We start from the raw sequence: 14646 nt of genomic DNA, 5'->3' as shown, positions 1-14646 counted from the left end.
AGCAGCTGAAACTGTGGAAATGCATGGAAACCCTTTCGGAGCCCACAGAATTGCTCATAAAGGCAGCTCAGGGGAGACACCAACAGTAAGGGTCGGAGGGAAGAAGAAAAGCCAGGGACAGGATGACGCAGAGAGTGATGGGAAACGGATTGATGACACACCAAACAAGGGAGGATGAAGATCACAATACACCTTACACTGGAAAGCTCGGGATCTTTGTAGAAATGATTTCTGAAAAGTGGTGGCGATCCAAGGCAGATTCAAGTTATTTAATTAGTGAATGGAAGTGTTTAAGTTTTGGTCCATTTAACCAAGTTTGGTGCTGACTGAAGTTCTTAATAAAGTGTTCAGTCTCGATCAGACAGAATGGTCAAGAAATAAGTGTGTGTATGTGTGTGTGTGTGTGTGTGTTGGCAAGATTTTTGCAGCCCTCTAGGGCTCAGCATCTTCATCTTTATAGAAATGGTTATGACCCCTTGTGAGCTGTTGGAGGGTTTAATGAAATAAAGGTTAAATGGAGCCTAGTAGAGTGCCTGGCATTAACTATTGCTTTAATTAGCACAATACATTATAACTGTCCCCAGATTCATGCCACAGATAAAAAACATGTAGCAATAGGAAGATCTGTTTCTTATCTTTGCCGTTGATGGACAGCTCACTCATTTGACAAAGTCAGTGTCATAAATGCATCCCCTCCAGATGGCCACTGTACGTTTCTTGAGAACTGACTGCTGTATTTTTGTCTTGCATAACAAAGGTGAAGCCTGTTACGTTAGCACCTGGCACTGGCCTGTGAAGTGTATAGAGATGCAGTAGGCATGCAATCCTGTCCAAGCAAAACCTAACCCATAGTTTGGTATCTTTTTCTAGTGCTGAATGTGATGGACAATTATGGAAACACCCCCCTGCACTGGGCTGCAGAAAAAAACCAGGTTGAAAGTGTTAAGTTTCTTCTCAGCAAAGGAGCCAACCCAAACCTCCGAAACAGTAGCATGATGGCACCCCTCCACCTGGCCGTGCAGGGCATGCACAATGAGGTGGTGAAGGTGAGCCTGGGCTGGGACCCACTCAGAGCATGCACAATGAGGGGGTGAAGGTGAGCCTGGGCTGGGACCCACCTCAGGGCATGCACAATGAGGGGGTGAAGGTGAGCCTGGGCTGGGACCCACCTCAGGGCATGCACAATGAGGGGGTGAAGGTGAGCCTGGGCTGGGACCACCTCAGGGCATGCACAATGAGGGGGTGAAGGTGAGCCTGGGCTGGGACCCACTCAGGGCATGCACAATGAGGGGGTGAAGGTGAGCCTGGGCTGGGACCCACCTCAGGGCATGCACAATGAGGGGGTGAAGGTGAGCCTGGGCTGGGACCCACCTCAGGGCATGCACAATGAGGGGGTGAAGGTGAGCCTGGGCTGGGACCACCTCAGGGCATGCACAATGAGGGGGTGAAGGTGAGCCTGGGCTGGGACCCACCTCAGGGCATGCACAATGAGGGGGTGAAGGTGAGCCTGGGCTGGGACCCACCTCAGGGCATGCACAATGAGGGGGTGAAGGTGAGCCTGGGCTGGGACCACCTCAGGGCATGCACAATGAGGGGGTGAAGGTGAGCCTGGGCTGGGACCCACTCAGGGCATGCACAATGAGGGGGTGAAGGTGAGCCTGGGCTGGGACCCACCTCAGGGCATGCACAATGAGGGGGTGAAGGTGAGCCTGGGCTGGGACCCACTCAGGGCATGCACAATGAGGGGGTGAAGGTGAGCCTGGGCTGGGACCCACCTCAGGGCATGCACAATGAGGGGGTGAAGGTGAGCCTGGGCTGGGACCACCTCAGGGCATGCACAATGAGGGGGTGAAGGTGAGCCTGGGCTGGGACCCACTCAGGGCATGCACAATGAGGGGGTGAAGGTGAGCCTGGGCTGGGACCCACCTCAGGGCATGCACAATGAGGGGGTGAAGGTGAGCCTGGGCTGGGACCCACCTCAGGGCATGCACAATGAGGGGGTGAAGGTGAGCCTGGGCTGGGACCCACCTCAGGGCATGCACAATGAGGGGATGAAGGTGAGCCTGGGCTGGGACCCATGGTCAGCTGTCTGGGCTGGGCCAGAATGACTAACCTAGGCTTCCAGCACAAATAAAAAATGTACTAATTATACTGTTGGCTTTACTTCTGACCAACTGATGACCATGTTAGTGGTGATGATGATGATAATGACAATGATGATGGTGATGATGATGATATGGTCTTATCTTTATCAAATAGTTCTTATGTACTAAGCATTTTTCTAAGGGCTTTATATGTTTTAGTTTTTTAAATCCTCATTTAAAAAACTATGAAGTAAGACTGTTATTATTCCCATTTCATAGCTGAAGAGACTGAGGCAAAGAGAATTAAATCACCTGCCTAATGTCAGATAACTGGTGAAAGCAAGAATTAGGAATTCTGTTCTTATCTTGATGAATAGGAAGAAGGTGACAAGTACCTGAGTGAAGACAGAAAACATAATTATAATTTACTAGTTTGGTGGATGGTATGTGATACTCTTAGCAAAAGACATTACGAAACTATAAGGAAATTTATTTATTTATTTTCAATGTTTTCTTTTCTTTTCATTTTGAGAGTAAGTTAGGTCAAATAGAGGAAACCCTGGTAAAAGGTAATGGGTAAGGTTTAGGCCCTGGCTTTCACACTCCAGCTCAGATCTCCCGGACACACTGGGAAATGCACATGCTGACTTAAAAAGGAATGCAGTTTACAAACGGGTCATGTTCCAGAAACTCATTTCTAAGGTAGGCAATGTGGAACTTATAATCAATTTCTCTGTAGAAACAGTATTGCAAGTGACTTGGCTGTTGTGCTAAGCCACATGCATTGTCACTTTGAGCTGCTGTGACACCTGGGCTGGGTGGCTTAGAAAGCCAACATCCTCGCTCACAGCTCAGGAGGCTGCAAGTCCGAGAGCAGGGCACAGGCAGATTCCACGTCTGGAGCGGCCCCGCTTCCTGGTTCATAGATGGCTGTTGTCTTGCTGTGTCCTCACATGCCGGAGGGAGCAAGAGAGCTCTCTGGGTCTCTGTATAAGGACATGGGTCCCCTTCATGGGAGCTATGCTCTCAAGGCTTAATCAACTACCAAAGGCCTTGCCTCCTGATACCATCATGTTGGGGATTGGGATTTCACTTTTGAGGGACAAAAACATTTTTTTCATCACACCACACCTAAAACGACTTTGTCTGTAAGTCACTAAAGAGATCTTAGGGTGTCCATGAGCTCCATGCTCCCTTTAGTTCAAACACTGTCCTCTCAGCCCCCTGAGTCCTTGGTCCCTGTTTTTAAGACATAGAGGGTGTGAGGGGAGCCCCCTTCCTCTTCCCCATTGTACCTTGTGTATAGGTCTGTCCCGATTCTTGGACGGGGCATTGTAATCACAGGTGTATTGCTTCTTTCCCTTCTTGGGAGTGACTCATCTCAATATCGGGAGTCCCCTGTTAATGATACGTCTGGAATGAATGGATGAGTAAGTCAGGGCTTTGGCTGAAGCAGAAGGAGAGAGCTCGGGTATCAGCACCTAGGAAGGAATCAGGGCAGTACATCGAGGAGGTTATTGGAAAGGCCTCTGCCAGTGACCTGTTTGTTCTTTAAATGTCTACATCACTCATGAACCACCTGAATTGGGCTTCTAATGACTGTAGGGACCCCATCTCCTGCCCCCAGAGATGTCACATAGTATTTTCCCAAGGACTCTTGGGCTTCCTCAGAAGGCTCTTTTCAGAAACAAATGCTCATTGACTTAATTAGCCTTGTCTCTGGAAGTGTGACTTGGGAATTCAGAGGCAGGTAACAGCTGAATGGCTACTGTTAATGAGAAATCAGAACCCTTCAGGCCAACGAATACAGAAAGGTCGGTATCACACAGAAATAGAAAGGAACATTTAGAAATAAGCCCATAAGTGATTCATAAAGTAGAGTGGCAGCTATAACAAATTTTCCTGGTGATTCCGGAACAAGAGAAGGAAGGTTACAAGAGAATGATATCATCTCTCCTTTACTTGGTCTTATCAGCGTAACTTCCTCTAAAAAATACTTTCAAACCCCTGTGCTTCACCCGAGATGAAGAGATAGGAGAAGGAGGAGGAATTTTGAAATGTCTCACGTGCTTGCGAATGGTCTTCCTCCTGCCTCTCCCAGCTACCCCAGGGACAGGCCTGTGCCCCCCAGTTCTGGCCAGTTTAGAATGCTTTTCCATCATGTGGTCTGCCAGCCTTTCCCCAAATCTCCCATCAAGGCCCATATAATTGTAAACTAAAAAACTGCCCCGGGGTCCCCTCTGGTTCTTGCAGACTGTTGGCATGCATGGTGTTCCCCGGGGCACACAGGCCTGGCGCATAGGAGGGGGTCTTGTTTTTCAGTTACTTGTAGGCCTTAGTCTTTGAGGATTAACCTCAAAGTACCTAGTGACTTGACTTTTCCATGAGGCTTCTTGGATTCTCATCAAGGGGACACCTGGAGGCCTCACTTGAGAAGCTCCAGACTTGCCTGGTCATGAGTGAATCTGAGGTAGGTGCACAGTTCAGTTGCTGTCCCTGGGACCCCTGCACATATAATTAGACACAGCTTTAGGAAAGACTGTGCTTATGGTAATACAGCAGTAACACCCTAATACACACTGCAGATCTATGATCTATGGTTCTAAGAGGGCAGAGAGGGGGAAATTTCTTCTAGGCTTGGGTAGGTTACTTTTCGTGTGACACTACCACTTGTTAGAACAGAATGTGAATGCACCTAAGTCCATCGAGTGAAGCTTGTGTTCTCACCTTCCTTCATCCATCAGCAATTTCTCTGTGTGCTCTTACGAATGAAAACCTCACTTTTACTTTCTTTTAGGAGCAATTCAGTAAGCTTAATTCATTTGCTAACGCATCAACACACATTCTGTTACCAGGGGGCTCTGGTAGGAGGTTGTGTAGGGGGGTTGGGGGTGGGGAGGGAGACAAAGGAGGGGTCAGTGGGGGAAAAAGAAGAAAAATCTGTAATACTTTCAATAATAAAGATAAATTTTTTTAAGCCAAGGTTTTTAGGAAACAGCTTGTTTTAATAAATTCTTTTTAAACAATCTAATTTGAAGTGCATTATAGTTTTATCATAGGCTCACTGTAAGAGATAAGGCCTCCAGAAGGGCAGTCCCAAGATTTCTCTCTTGGGAGAGACATTTACATGAGATAAGTAAGTACTGTTAGATTTAATATAAAGTAAAATCTGATTAAAGATCTGTAGATTCTTGGCCAGTGATCAGCTGGAAGTCAACCAGGTGAGGGGGTAACAGGTCTTCAAATTCCATTAGAAAAATTGCTTAACCATTTTTAAAGAAATGCTAATTTCTTACATCATAGAAACATTTTCTGTTCCAGAGTAAGTCTGAATTAATTGAGCTAAGCTATATCAGTGTTACATGAAACTCTCTTCTCCCTATTGAAGACAATGACATTTTTTTTTTTATCCTCACCCGAGGACATTTTTCCATTTTTTGTTCAGATAGAGTGGGAGGGAGAGGGAGGAAGAGAGAGAGAGAGAAAGAAACATCGATGTGAAAGGGACACATCGAGTGGCTGCCTCCTGCACGCATGACCCAACCAGGGCCGGGGACAAACTGCAACCGAGGTACGTGCCCTTAGCGGGAACCGAACCCGGGTCTCTCTGGACCGCAGCTGACGCTCTAACCGCTGAGCCAAACCGGCCAGGGCAAGACAATGAAATTTTAATGACATTTCCCCAAATACTTGCAATCTCCGTAGAAGAAAAATTACTAGAGGGGGAAAAAAAGAAAACCATTTCTTCCTCTCCCTTCCTCTTTCCCTCCCTTTCCCCCATATTCTCTCCCTCCTTTCCTCTTCCCCAATCCACACATTCCAACACATTTACTTTCTCACAGATGTTAGTTAACAGTTTACTTAATACAAGTGAGAAGTAGTACGTGAACCACGTTAATATCTACAATCCTTATTCCGTGTCCAGTTCCATACCTGCATATCGTCTGATTGATGAGATGTAGAAATCGCCGTGGTTCATCTGTTTGAGAATCTGCGTGGCAGCCGCTATGTGCCGGGTTTCGGGCCAGATTCCGGGGGCGCGGGTGAAACCTGTGGATGAGGACGGGCCCCTGGCCCCCGGGAGTTTATACTCTAACACCCTGTTTGGAAAGTTCTGGTTAACTCATGACGGTTGTTCCCCTCGCTCGTGCAGGTCTTGATCGAGTACAAAGGTACGAATCTCAATTTGGAAGGAGAAAATGGAAACACAGCTGTGATCATCGCATGCTCCACAGATAACAGTGAAGCCTTGCAGATTTTGGTTTGTATTTTAATCTTATTTTTTCTGTTTGCTTTCCCATTTCATCAGTACAACATTCATTATTGTTATTTACAACAACTCTCAGTTTCTCTTTTTTTTGGGAAAATATTAAATACAGAAAATATGTTATAAAACTAGTTCTGTGTCTGTACACAGTTTTTTGTTTTGTTTTTTTTTAATCCTCACCTGAGGACATTTTTTGATATTTTATTCAGATAGAGTGGGAGGGAGGGGGGGAGAGAGAGAGAGAGAGAGAGAGAGAGAAACATCGACATGAAAGGGACACATCGAGTAGTTGCCACCCACACGACCCAACCAGGGCCGGGGACAAACTGCAACCGAGGTACATGCCCTTCGTGGGACCCGAACCCGGGTCTCTCTGGACCACAGGCCAACGCTCTAACCACTGAGCCAAACCGGCCAGGGCTGTACACAGTTTTTATGTCTGTACACACACCTTAAATCTTAAATGGATCTGAGCTTGCTTACAGGGAAACTTTAAAGAAAGAGTGAGAAGATCAAAGTGAATAGAAAGTTTAGACAGGAAAATGAAGATGAAGCAGGTAGTGAGACTAGAATACAGAATACAAAGTATAATAGCCTGTGTGTTAATTATAATGTATCATACTTTTGGCTCTGAACTTCTGAAAAGTCAAAGGAAAGGTAAATATAGTCCATTGCAAACTATATTATTGTTGAGGCCATGAAATAAAAGCGAAGAGAAACATAGCCCTTCGTGTTACCAAGAGGAGAGGACATTGCCATGGGTTCTCAAAACCGGAGCCCTGCGTGACAGTATTGGCTGAGGCCCTTGGCCCAGCACTGAGAGCTGCCTTCTCGCCGGTGGTCCAGGAAACAGGGCACACCCCTCTCAACCCAGACTCCAGCTCCCCCTAGTGCCCCTTCGAGTGTGGTGCCAGGATTCCAGCAAAGAACTCTCTTCCCAAGATTCCTTATCACTTACGTGTTATTCAACCCACGTTCTGTATTTTTACTATTAGATTTTCCCACTCTGCCTTCCCAGACAGTAGGAAAATGAAATAAAATAATTTTAAAATATCTTTATAATATTTACATCTACCAATACACTCTAACATACATATTCACTCTATGTCTTGGAGAAAAATTCAGATTCTTTTAAACTGTTATGATTAGACCAAAAAGAGAATAAAAGTAAATTAAATAACACTCAAACCAAGAATTTAGAAAGAGCCTCAAATAAACCAAAATAAAATGGAACTAAATAAATAGTAAAGTTGAACACAAATAATAATAATTTTGAAAGTATTTGATAAGTCAAGTTATTTCTTTAAAAAAGAGAATCAAATAGGCAAAGATTGGCAAGTCTAACTAAAATGGAAGAAGATAAAGTACAAATAAATACATAAAATTAGAAATAACAAAGGGCTTTACATGGATCTGATGGTAATTTTTATTTAAAAAATTTTTTTTTCTTTATTGATTTTTGAGAGAGAGGAAGTGAGCAGGAGAGAGAGATAGAAACATTGATGATAGAGAACACCAATTGGCCACCTCCTACGTGCCCCCCACTGGGGACTGGGCCCACAACCCAGGCATATGTCCTGACCGGGAATCAAACTGGCGACCTCTTGGTGCATGGGTTGATGCTCAACCACTGAGCCACACCTACCAGACTCTGATGGTAATTTTTAAGTGACAGAAGATCAGTATGCACAATTCTAAAAAAAGTTGTAAATTCACTTTTAACGAATTAATAGCTGAAAGTAATTAAAATGTCAAAATTAAGTAAAAGATTAAAGACCTGTAAGGAACTATGAAACAGTTTTTTTTAAATGCATTATCAAAACTCTGGAGCTAGCTAATATTACATGCTGTTATATGTTGATGATGAATCTCACCATATAAATATAGATGTAAAATCTTAAAAGTACTAGCAATTAATTCATTCGAATAATTAAAAGAGTAACACGAAATACACATTGGCCTTATGCAGAGCATACGCGTGTAGTTCAGTACTGGATTATAACACAATGTTTAGCCTGAGCAGACAAAGCATATGATCATATCTATGTGTTTATTTACCTTTAAATAGATATACATTTATCTATAAAGTACTCTTACAAATCTATAAGGAAAAGGCAACACTCCATGGAAAACTGGCAAGGGGGCACATAAAGTTTAATTAATTTCTCTAATAACCAAAGATGAAAAAAATTTAGTTGATACACAGTGTTAGAGAAATTTTCATGAGCTAGGGAATTTCATTTACTGTGGGTGTGAATAAACCCCTCAATTCCAATTCTGGGAATATAGCCTGGAGATAATTAAAGCAATCACTGATGTTAATATCAGTATTATATATGAGAGGGAGAAAACTGAAAAAAATAAAACAAAGTTCAATTAATAGGACTTATTATATAAAGCTTTGTGCACCCCAAAATGGAATAGGTACTTGATGAAATTATATTTAAAAAAAAATATTGGTAGGTAACAACTTTTCTGAACAGTATGATCACAAAGTATACACATAAAAATTACCTTTGCAAATAATAAGACACAAAAATTATTGTCTTCTATATTGTAAACCAATGCTATCCCTAGAAGGTAAGATTACAAGGTAATATTTGCTTCATCACACTTTTCTGCTTTTGCAAAACTTTTTTTTTTAATGATAATAAAAGGTACTTAAAACAAAACCCAAGTCCTATGATCTATGGAAAATGACAACTGAAAATGATTGACTCAGAGGTCAAGGTAATATATGATTCAGTACTTCTAACACTTTTTTTTAGTGGAAAATTTCCCCATTAGTGAAAATATCTGATTTTCATAGTTGACAAGAATATTGGTCTAATCATTTCTTAATTTTACATGAATAAAAGGAAAATAATCTGGGAAGTATTATCTCACTCTGTTTGTATGGGTATAGGAGGAGCTTGTTAATGTTAAAAAATATCTCATTAATCCCATTGAAAAACGTGTCGACTTTAGTTTTCTGAGCTATCAAGATGCATGGTTTGCGTCTACGTTTTTGCCTCATCTTTGGAAAATATAGTGTCTCTATTTCAGAATCTTAGCCTAGTTCCAAAGTTACCTCCTACCTAGATTTCATGTGGTCTGAAGCTGTTCTGTCTAGTTTTACGTAATTGCAGAGCAATGAAACGGTCTGAAAGGCATATGAATCCTGGCCCATCCTGGCCTTGCGGGGTTTAAGCTGTGTCATTTGAATGTTTTTGCTGTTATTGTTCTTTCTTTTCTTCTAGTTAAAAAGTGGAGCTAAACCATGTAAAGCTAATAAGTGGGGATGTTTTCCTATTCACCAGGCTGCCTTTTCGGGAGCCAAAAACTGCATGGAAATAATATTAAAGTTTGGTGAGTAGAGGCTTTTCTATATTATACACTATTATAAAGAAGCCTGTACTGGTGGATGCTAATGATTTGAAAAATATTTAACAGAATTTATACATGGGCTTTTGAATAAGTCTAAGAGTCCCCCTTTTTTAAAAAATTCCTTTTATTTATTTATAATATTTATCCTGAATTTTATTTTCCTCTAAAGGCGAAGAACATGGATACAGCAGACAGTCCCACGTTAACTTTGTGAATAACGGGAAAGCTAGTCCTCTGCACATGGCCGTTCAAAGCGGAGACTTGGACATGATTAAGATGTGCCTGGACAACGGCGCCCAGGTGGATCTGATGGAGGTAATCATTCATATTCTACAAGCTTTTCTTTTCATATTTTGCAAAATGCTTTATAGCTCTTTTACACTTGATTAGATTGGAACAGGTATTTCCTGCTCCTGATGTAGAAGCAGAATGAGAGAATCTCCCAAATTTCAATCTATGTAAAGAATTTTGAGAGCTTCCAAAAACAACTGCAAAAACACATGCAGATCCAGTCAAGGTAATAATACTGTTAAGGACAGAAGTATTGTCAATGCTGCTAGGACCTGTCAGACTGCAAGGAAGCAAAGTGGCCAGCTATGATTTTTATACCTTTCAAGAGATGAAACTGATTACTATTCATCTTAAATTCCGTAGTCCTTGATTTTGTTGACCTGGGAAGAAAAAAACTCACAGCTGAATTTAGGTTATATCCTCCCATTGGGACGGCCATTGATTCTGGTATCCGACCCGTTGCAGAATGGGAAGTGCACAGCCCTTCATTTTGCTGCCACCCAGGGAGCCACCGAGATTGTAAAGTTGATGATAAGCTCCTACACTGGTACTGGGGATATTGTCAACGCGGTGGATGGAAACCAGGAGACATTGCTTCACAGGCAAGTTTCCTACTTACCATTCTGTGTACAGATTGTCAGTCTTCAGGTGTTAAGTGACCCCCTGCAAGAAGAAGTTAGCATTTACCCATCAAAGATTCTAGTATTCAAAAGAAAAAAAACAGAACAAATATCCTGGGGCTCAACTGGAAACTACGTGCTCCCCTGGAGTCAAAGGAGAACCCTAAGTAGATTTTGAAAGAATACAATCACCAGTGGCATATTCTGGGTCAGTTCTGAGTCCAGTGGATAGAGGTTCAAGATTAATTTCCTGTTGATCAGAAGGTCAACATACGTGGCTTTGCACACGCTTCCTAATCTCCCCAGTTCTTCCTGTGCCTTCTCCTCATTTTCAGTGAGGATAATGGCGCAGATACATATGGAGGCTCTGCTTTTCCTACCCTATTCCCCTCTCTGCCCACCCCCAAAATTATAGATAAAGGTTTCAAAGCATTGTTTTAGGAAATGATAGCCAAGCTCCTAACAAGATAAATGTTTCTGTAGAGTTAACAGAAATATACATCAGAGAACACAGCATCTGAAACTACAGGCGTGCTAGGTGCTGGGACAGGGAACTGGCAGTGTGGACTGAGGGTTCAATTCCTGCAGGAAGACAAGGACTCTGTGCCTCCTGTGTGAGTGACAGAGGTGGCTGAGATGAGCCTTGTCTGCCTTTGTCTCTGTGTGCCTCTGCCTCTCCTCCGACACACACACACACACACACACACACACACACGCAACTGTGAGCATGCTGGCAGCCAGGGATGGCAGAAGCGTGCTGAGATAATACATATTGTAAATCCACAATATCTCTCAGGGAAAAAGAAACTTTAGCTACAAATATAAGATCTGATTCTAAACTGGGGACGGGGGATGGACGTACATTATCAAAACCACCAAGCACAGTGGGGCCTGCCTGCATTGAAGGGCACTCCAGGGAACTCCCACTTAGGATGAGTTTGCTAATTAAAATTTCTTAGCACAAAGGAAAATGTATAAAAGACAACACAATCAACAAAAGACTGCTTCCAAGGAAATAGAAGTAATACGGTACTCTGAAAATATTTTTTAAAACATATTATTTAAGACTTTCAGATATTTAAAGGAAGGGACAATCAGTTACATAAAAATAAATAGATTAAGATAACAAATTGGCATGAATGAATCAGATTGCTATATGAAAAAGATCCAGTTAGAAACCTTAGAAACGAGGTGGGGAAGCCTTTGAAATAAAGTAACTTAATAGATAGACTAACCTCTAGCCTGGAGAGTCTCCAACTGGATAAATAAATCCAGTTCAGTCCACATTCGAATCATGTAGAGCTTATAGAATCCCAATGTCAACTCATATCCCAGATTATGTTAGAATCTTTGGATTGGGTATCAGGAATTTTTACAACTACTAAGTGATTACAATATTTAGCCAATTTAGAAACAGAAGATCTGGGTATAGTTAAAAACTGTCCATTTAGAATACACCTTTAATATACACAATGAATACATAAATATGCACAAGAAGGAATTATTTTAGAAAAATAGATCCATCTACCTGACCCATAAGTATCCTTAACCTAGCTAGACATACTCGACTTGAATTGGCTGAAGATTTCTTGGATCAGTTCAGTCCAATTCTGATTAACCAAATACTGACTTAGGATCCTGAAATGACTTTCTAATAGCCAGTGACATTTGGAGTTCATATTGAGCTTCAAAGCGAAGTTTTCTCTTTAAGCTAGAATTCTTTGTTAGTTTTATAGTGCAAAGACCTCAGTGCATTGTTCTAGCTAACGGGTTCCAATCCTGCTTGGCTGTGTCACCTTTGGCAAGTCGTTAGACCTGTCCAAGCTTCAGCATCCAGATCTATTGAGAATCTCCATTTCTAATGGACTCCCAGGGTGCCAGTGTTCCTGGTCTGCAGCCCACGCTGCTTAGCAATGCTGTCGGCTGGGGAGATGTCAGAACAGATCAAATGGGGCCTCAATGTCATTATTTATTTCTTAAAATTACTAGATGCATTTAATCTTAATTTAAATATGAGACAACCTCTTGTAAAGTTTGGGTCGAAATTAGCAAGCTGATTCTGAGATTTATATACAAAGGGCTAAGAATAGCTAAGATAACCTTGAATAGGAACAAGGACACAAGATTTGCCATAGGAGACATAAAGTTATAAGTCATTAACATTTGTTATGGTTGTGCTTTGATATAGATGGAAAACATTTATTTACTTTATTAGCATTATCCTTATGACTAGCTGTGAGATAATACCGAAATGACTGCAATTCTCACCATAATTTGTGGCTTCATAAAACCTCAGGAAAGCAAACTCTGCCTTGTTACCTGTTACCAAAGAGGGTGCATTTGAATCCAACTGATGAATTTTAGGTGCATGAGCTGTTGTTATTCTCCAGGGTCGACAGTGGTAACAATCAGTTCTGTTATCTTTTACTTTAAGCTCTTAGGACAGATGTTACTACTCACTTTCAGAACATCTTCATGATGATTTGACATGGAGAACACAGGTTTATGAAAAGATAAGGAAGAAAATCTTGTGATGTATTTGAGGTTCCTCTATTACTATTACTTTGAAAATATTACCGTAATCAGAATCAATAATGGATTTCGAAAGGTTCTTAATTCTCTAGCATTTTATGTTATTAAATGATCATTTCAGTTGACTTTCTGAATACAGTAGGTTTATTTTATATCAATAGTAGCTTAAAATGCTTATAATTCTCTTTTTTTGCAGGGCTTCATTATTTGATCACCACGAACTAGCAGAGTACTTAATTTCAGTGGTAACTATTCCATTGACAGTTTTTTATTACTGTTTGCAGTTGAAAATTATATAATTAGATAATATAAGTTTTCAAAAATAAACCAAATTTTAATTTTTTGCTTATTAGCAAAACGTTTACAAAAAGATGATCAACACATATGCAAGTAGAGTGTATTGTGCATGAATACATAAGAGCCAAACGTCATTGCCATGAAGTTAGAAGCACTGCTCCCCATGTGTTGACATGTGTTTAAGTATGGGGAGTAGGGGCTGCATGGCGAGCAAAGCTCTGGCGTGCTAGGCTTGGCGACTCTTCTGGCCCTTCTTCAGAAATCAAGGCGTCTTTTTATAATTTCAACAACTAAAAGCATCCTCATATGTTAATCTTTTGAGTGACATCTGGTGGGGGCGGGACGGGTAGTCCCCGCCACGTGACCCCTCACTATAAGCTTCCACCCCCAGCTGCCTCAGTGCTGTCTTTCAAGTAATGAAAAATTGAGGAATTAACCTCAAGTTAAATTTTAACAGATGAATATATGATGTATTTATTTAAGTTCTACCATATCAGCAACAAATGTAGTTTCATTTGTAGTATTTAACATGCATTTGTTGTTAATAGCAACTCTTGATATGATGGTAATTACATCTCTTTCAGATACGGTAGATTTTTTACTAAGTGAACAGTGTCTTGTGAATGTTTTTGAAATCATGCATGCAATAAATTTGGAAGTTTTTTTTTTTATGGACATTTAAAAATTGTTTTTTAAAGTGGGAACTCAACTATTGCTAAAGGTCAAAGGATTTTATTTTTGTTGTTTAGGTAGTAACACAGATCTATTGCCAGATGTCAGTTAAAGGATTAACATGTGAGAATTATTTTTGTTGTTGAAATGATTAAAGAATGCCTTGATTTCTGATGTTACAACATATGAATTAGAGATGCTTGGGTGCTAGCCTTATTGTGGGCACACTATCCCCATGAATTCATATTAATTACAGATTGTAATGTAAGCCGGTTTGTCTGTTCATAAGCTTTGTACTGAATGACTTGTCTTTTTAGGGAGCAGATATTAATAGGACCGATTCTGAAGGACGCTCTCCACTTTTATTAGCGACTGTTTCTGCATCTTGGAATATTGTAAACTTGCTACTCTCTAAAGGTACCACAAGGGACCAAGCCAAACCTTTAGAACTACTATTCACTTTGGTTAAATGTTAATTAACCACTTATTGTGGGCCAGGCATCGGGTCAGGTGCTTG

General features: G+C 41.3%; 1 protein-coding gene across 1 annotated transcript in view; it reads left to right on the top strand.

Moving 5' to 3' along the window:
• Nucleotides 1–14646, top strand: part of TRPA1 (transient receptor potential cation channel subfamily A member 1) — a 55448-nt gene that overhangs the window by 14359 nt on the left and 26443 nt on the right. Inside the window, exons 4-10 of the mRNA XM_036264479.1 lie at nucleotides 871–1046; nucleotides 6238–6345; nucleotides 9591–9699; nucleotides 9887–10032; nucleotides 10474–10610; nucleotides 13357–13405; nucleotides 14447–14546. Coding sequence (XP_036120372.1) covers nucleotides 871–1046; nucleotides 6238–6345; nucleotides 9591–9699; nucleotides 9887–10032; nucleotides 10474–10610; nucleotides 13357–13405; nucleotides 14447–14546 — 825 coding nt within the window. The remainder of the gene's footprint in view (nucleotides 1–870; nucleotides 1047–6237; nucleotides 6346–9590; nucleotides 9700–9886; nucleotides 10033–10473; nucleotides 10611–13356; nucleotides 13406–14446; nucleotides 14547–14646) is intronic.

Source organism: Molossus molossus, unplaced genomic scaffold, assembly GCF_014108415.1.
Source record: "Molossus molossus isolate mMolMol1 unplaced genomic scaffold, mMolMol1.p scaffold_m16_p_16, whole genome shotgun sequence".
NCBI classification, from domain to species: Eukaryota; Metazoa; Chordata; class Mammalia; order Chiroptera; family Molossidae; genus Molossus; species Molossus molossus.
Note: the sequence above shows the minus strand (reverse complement) of the source record. Positions and strands in the feature narration are given on the sequence as shown.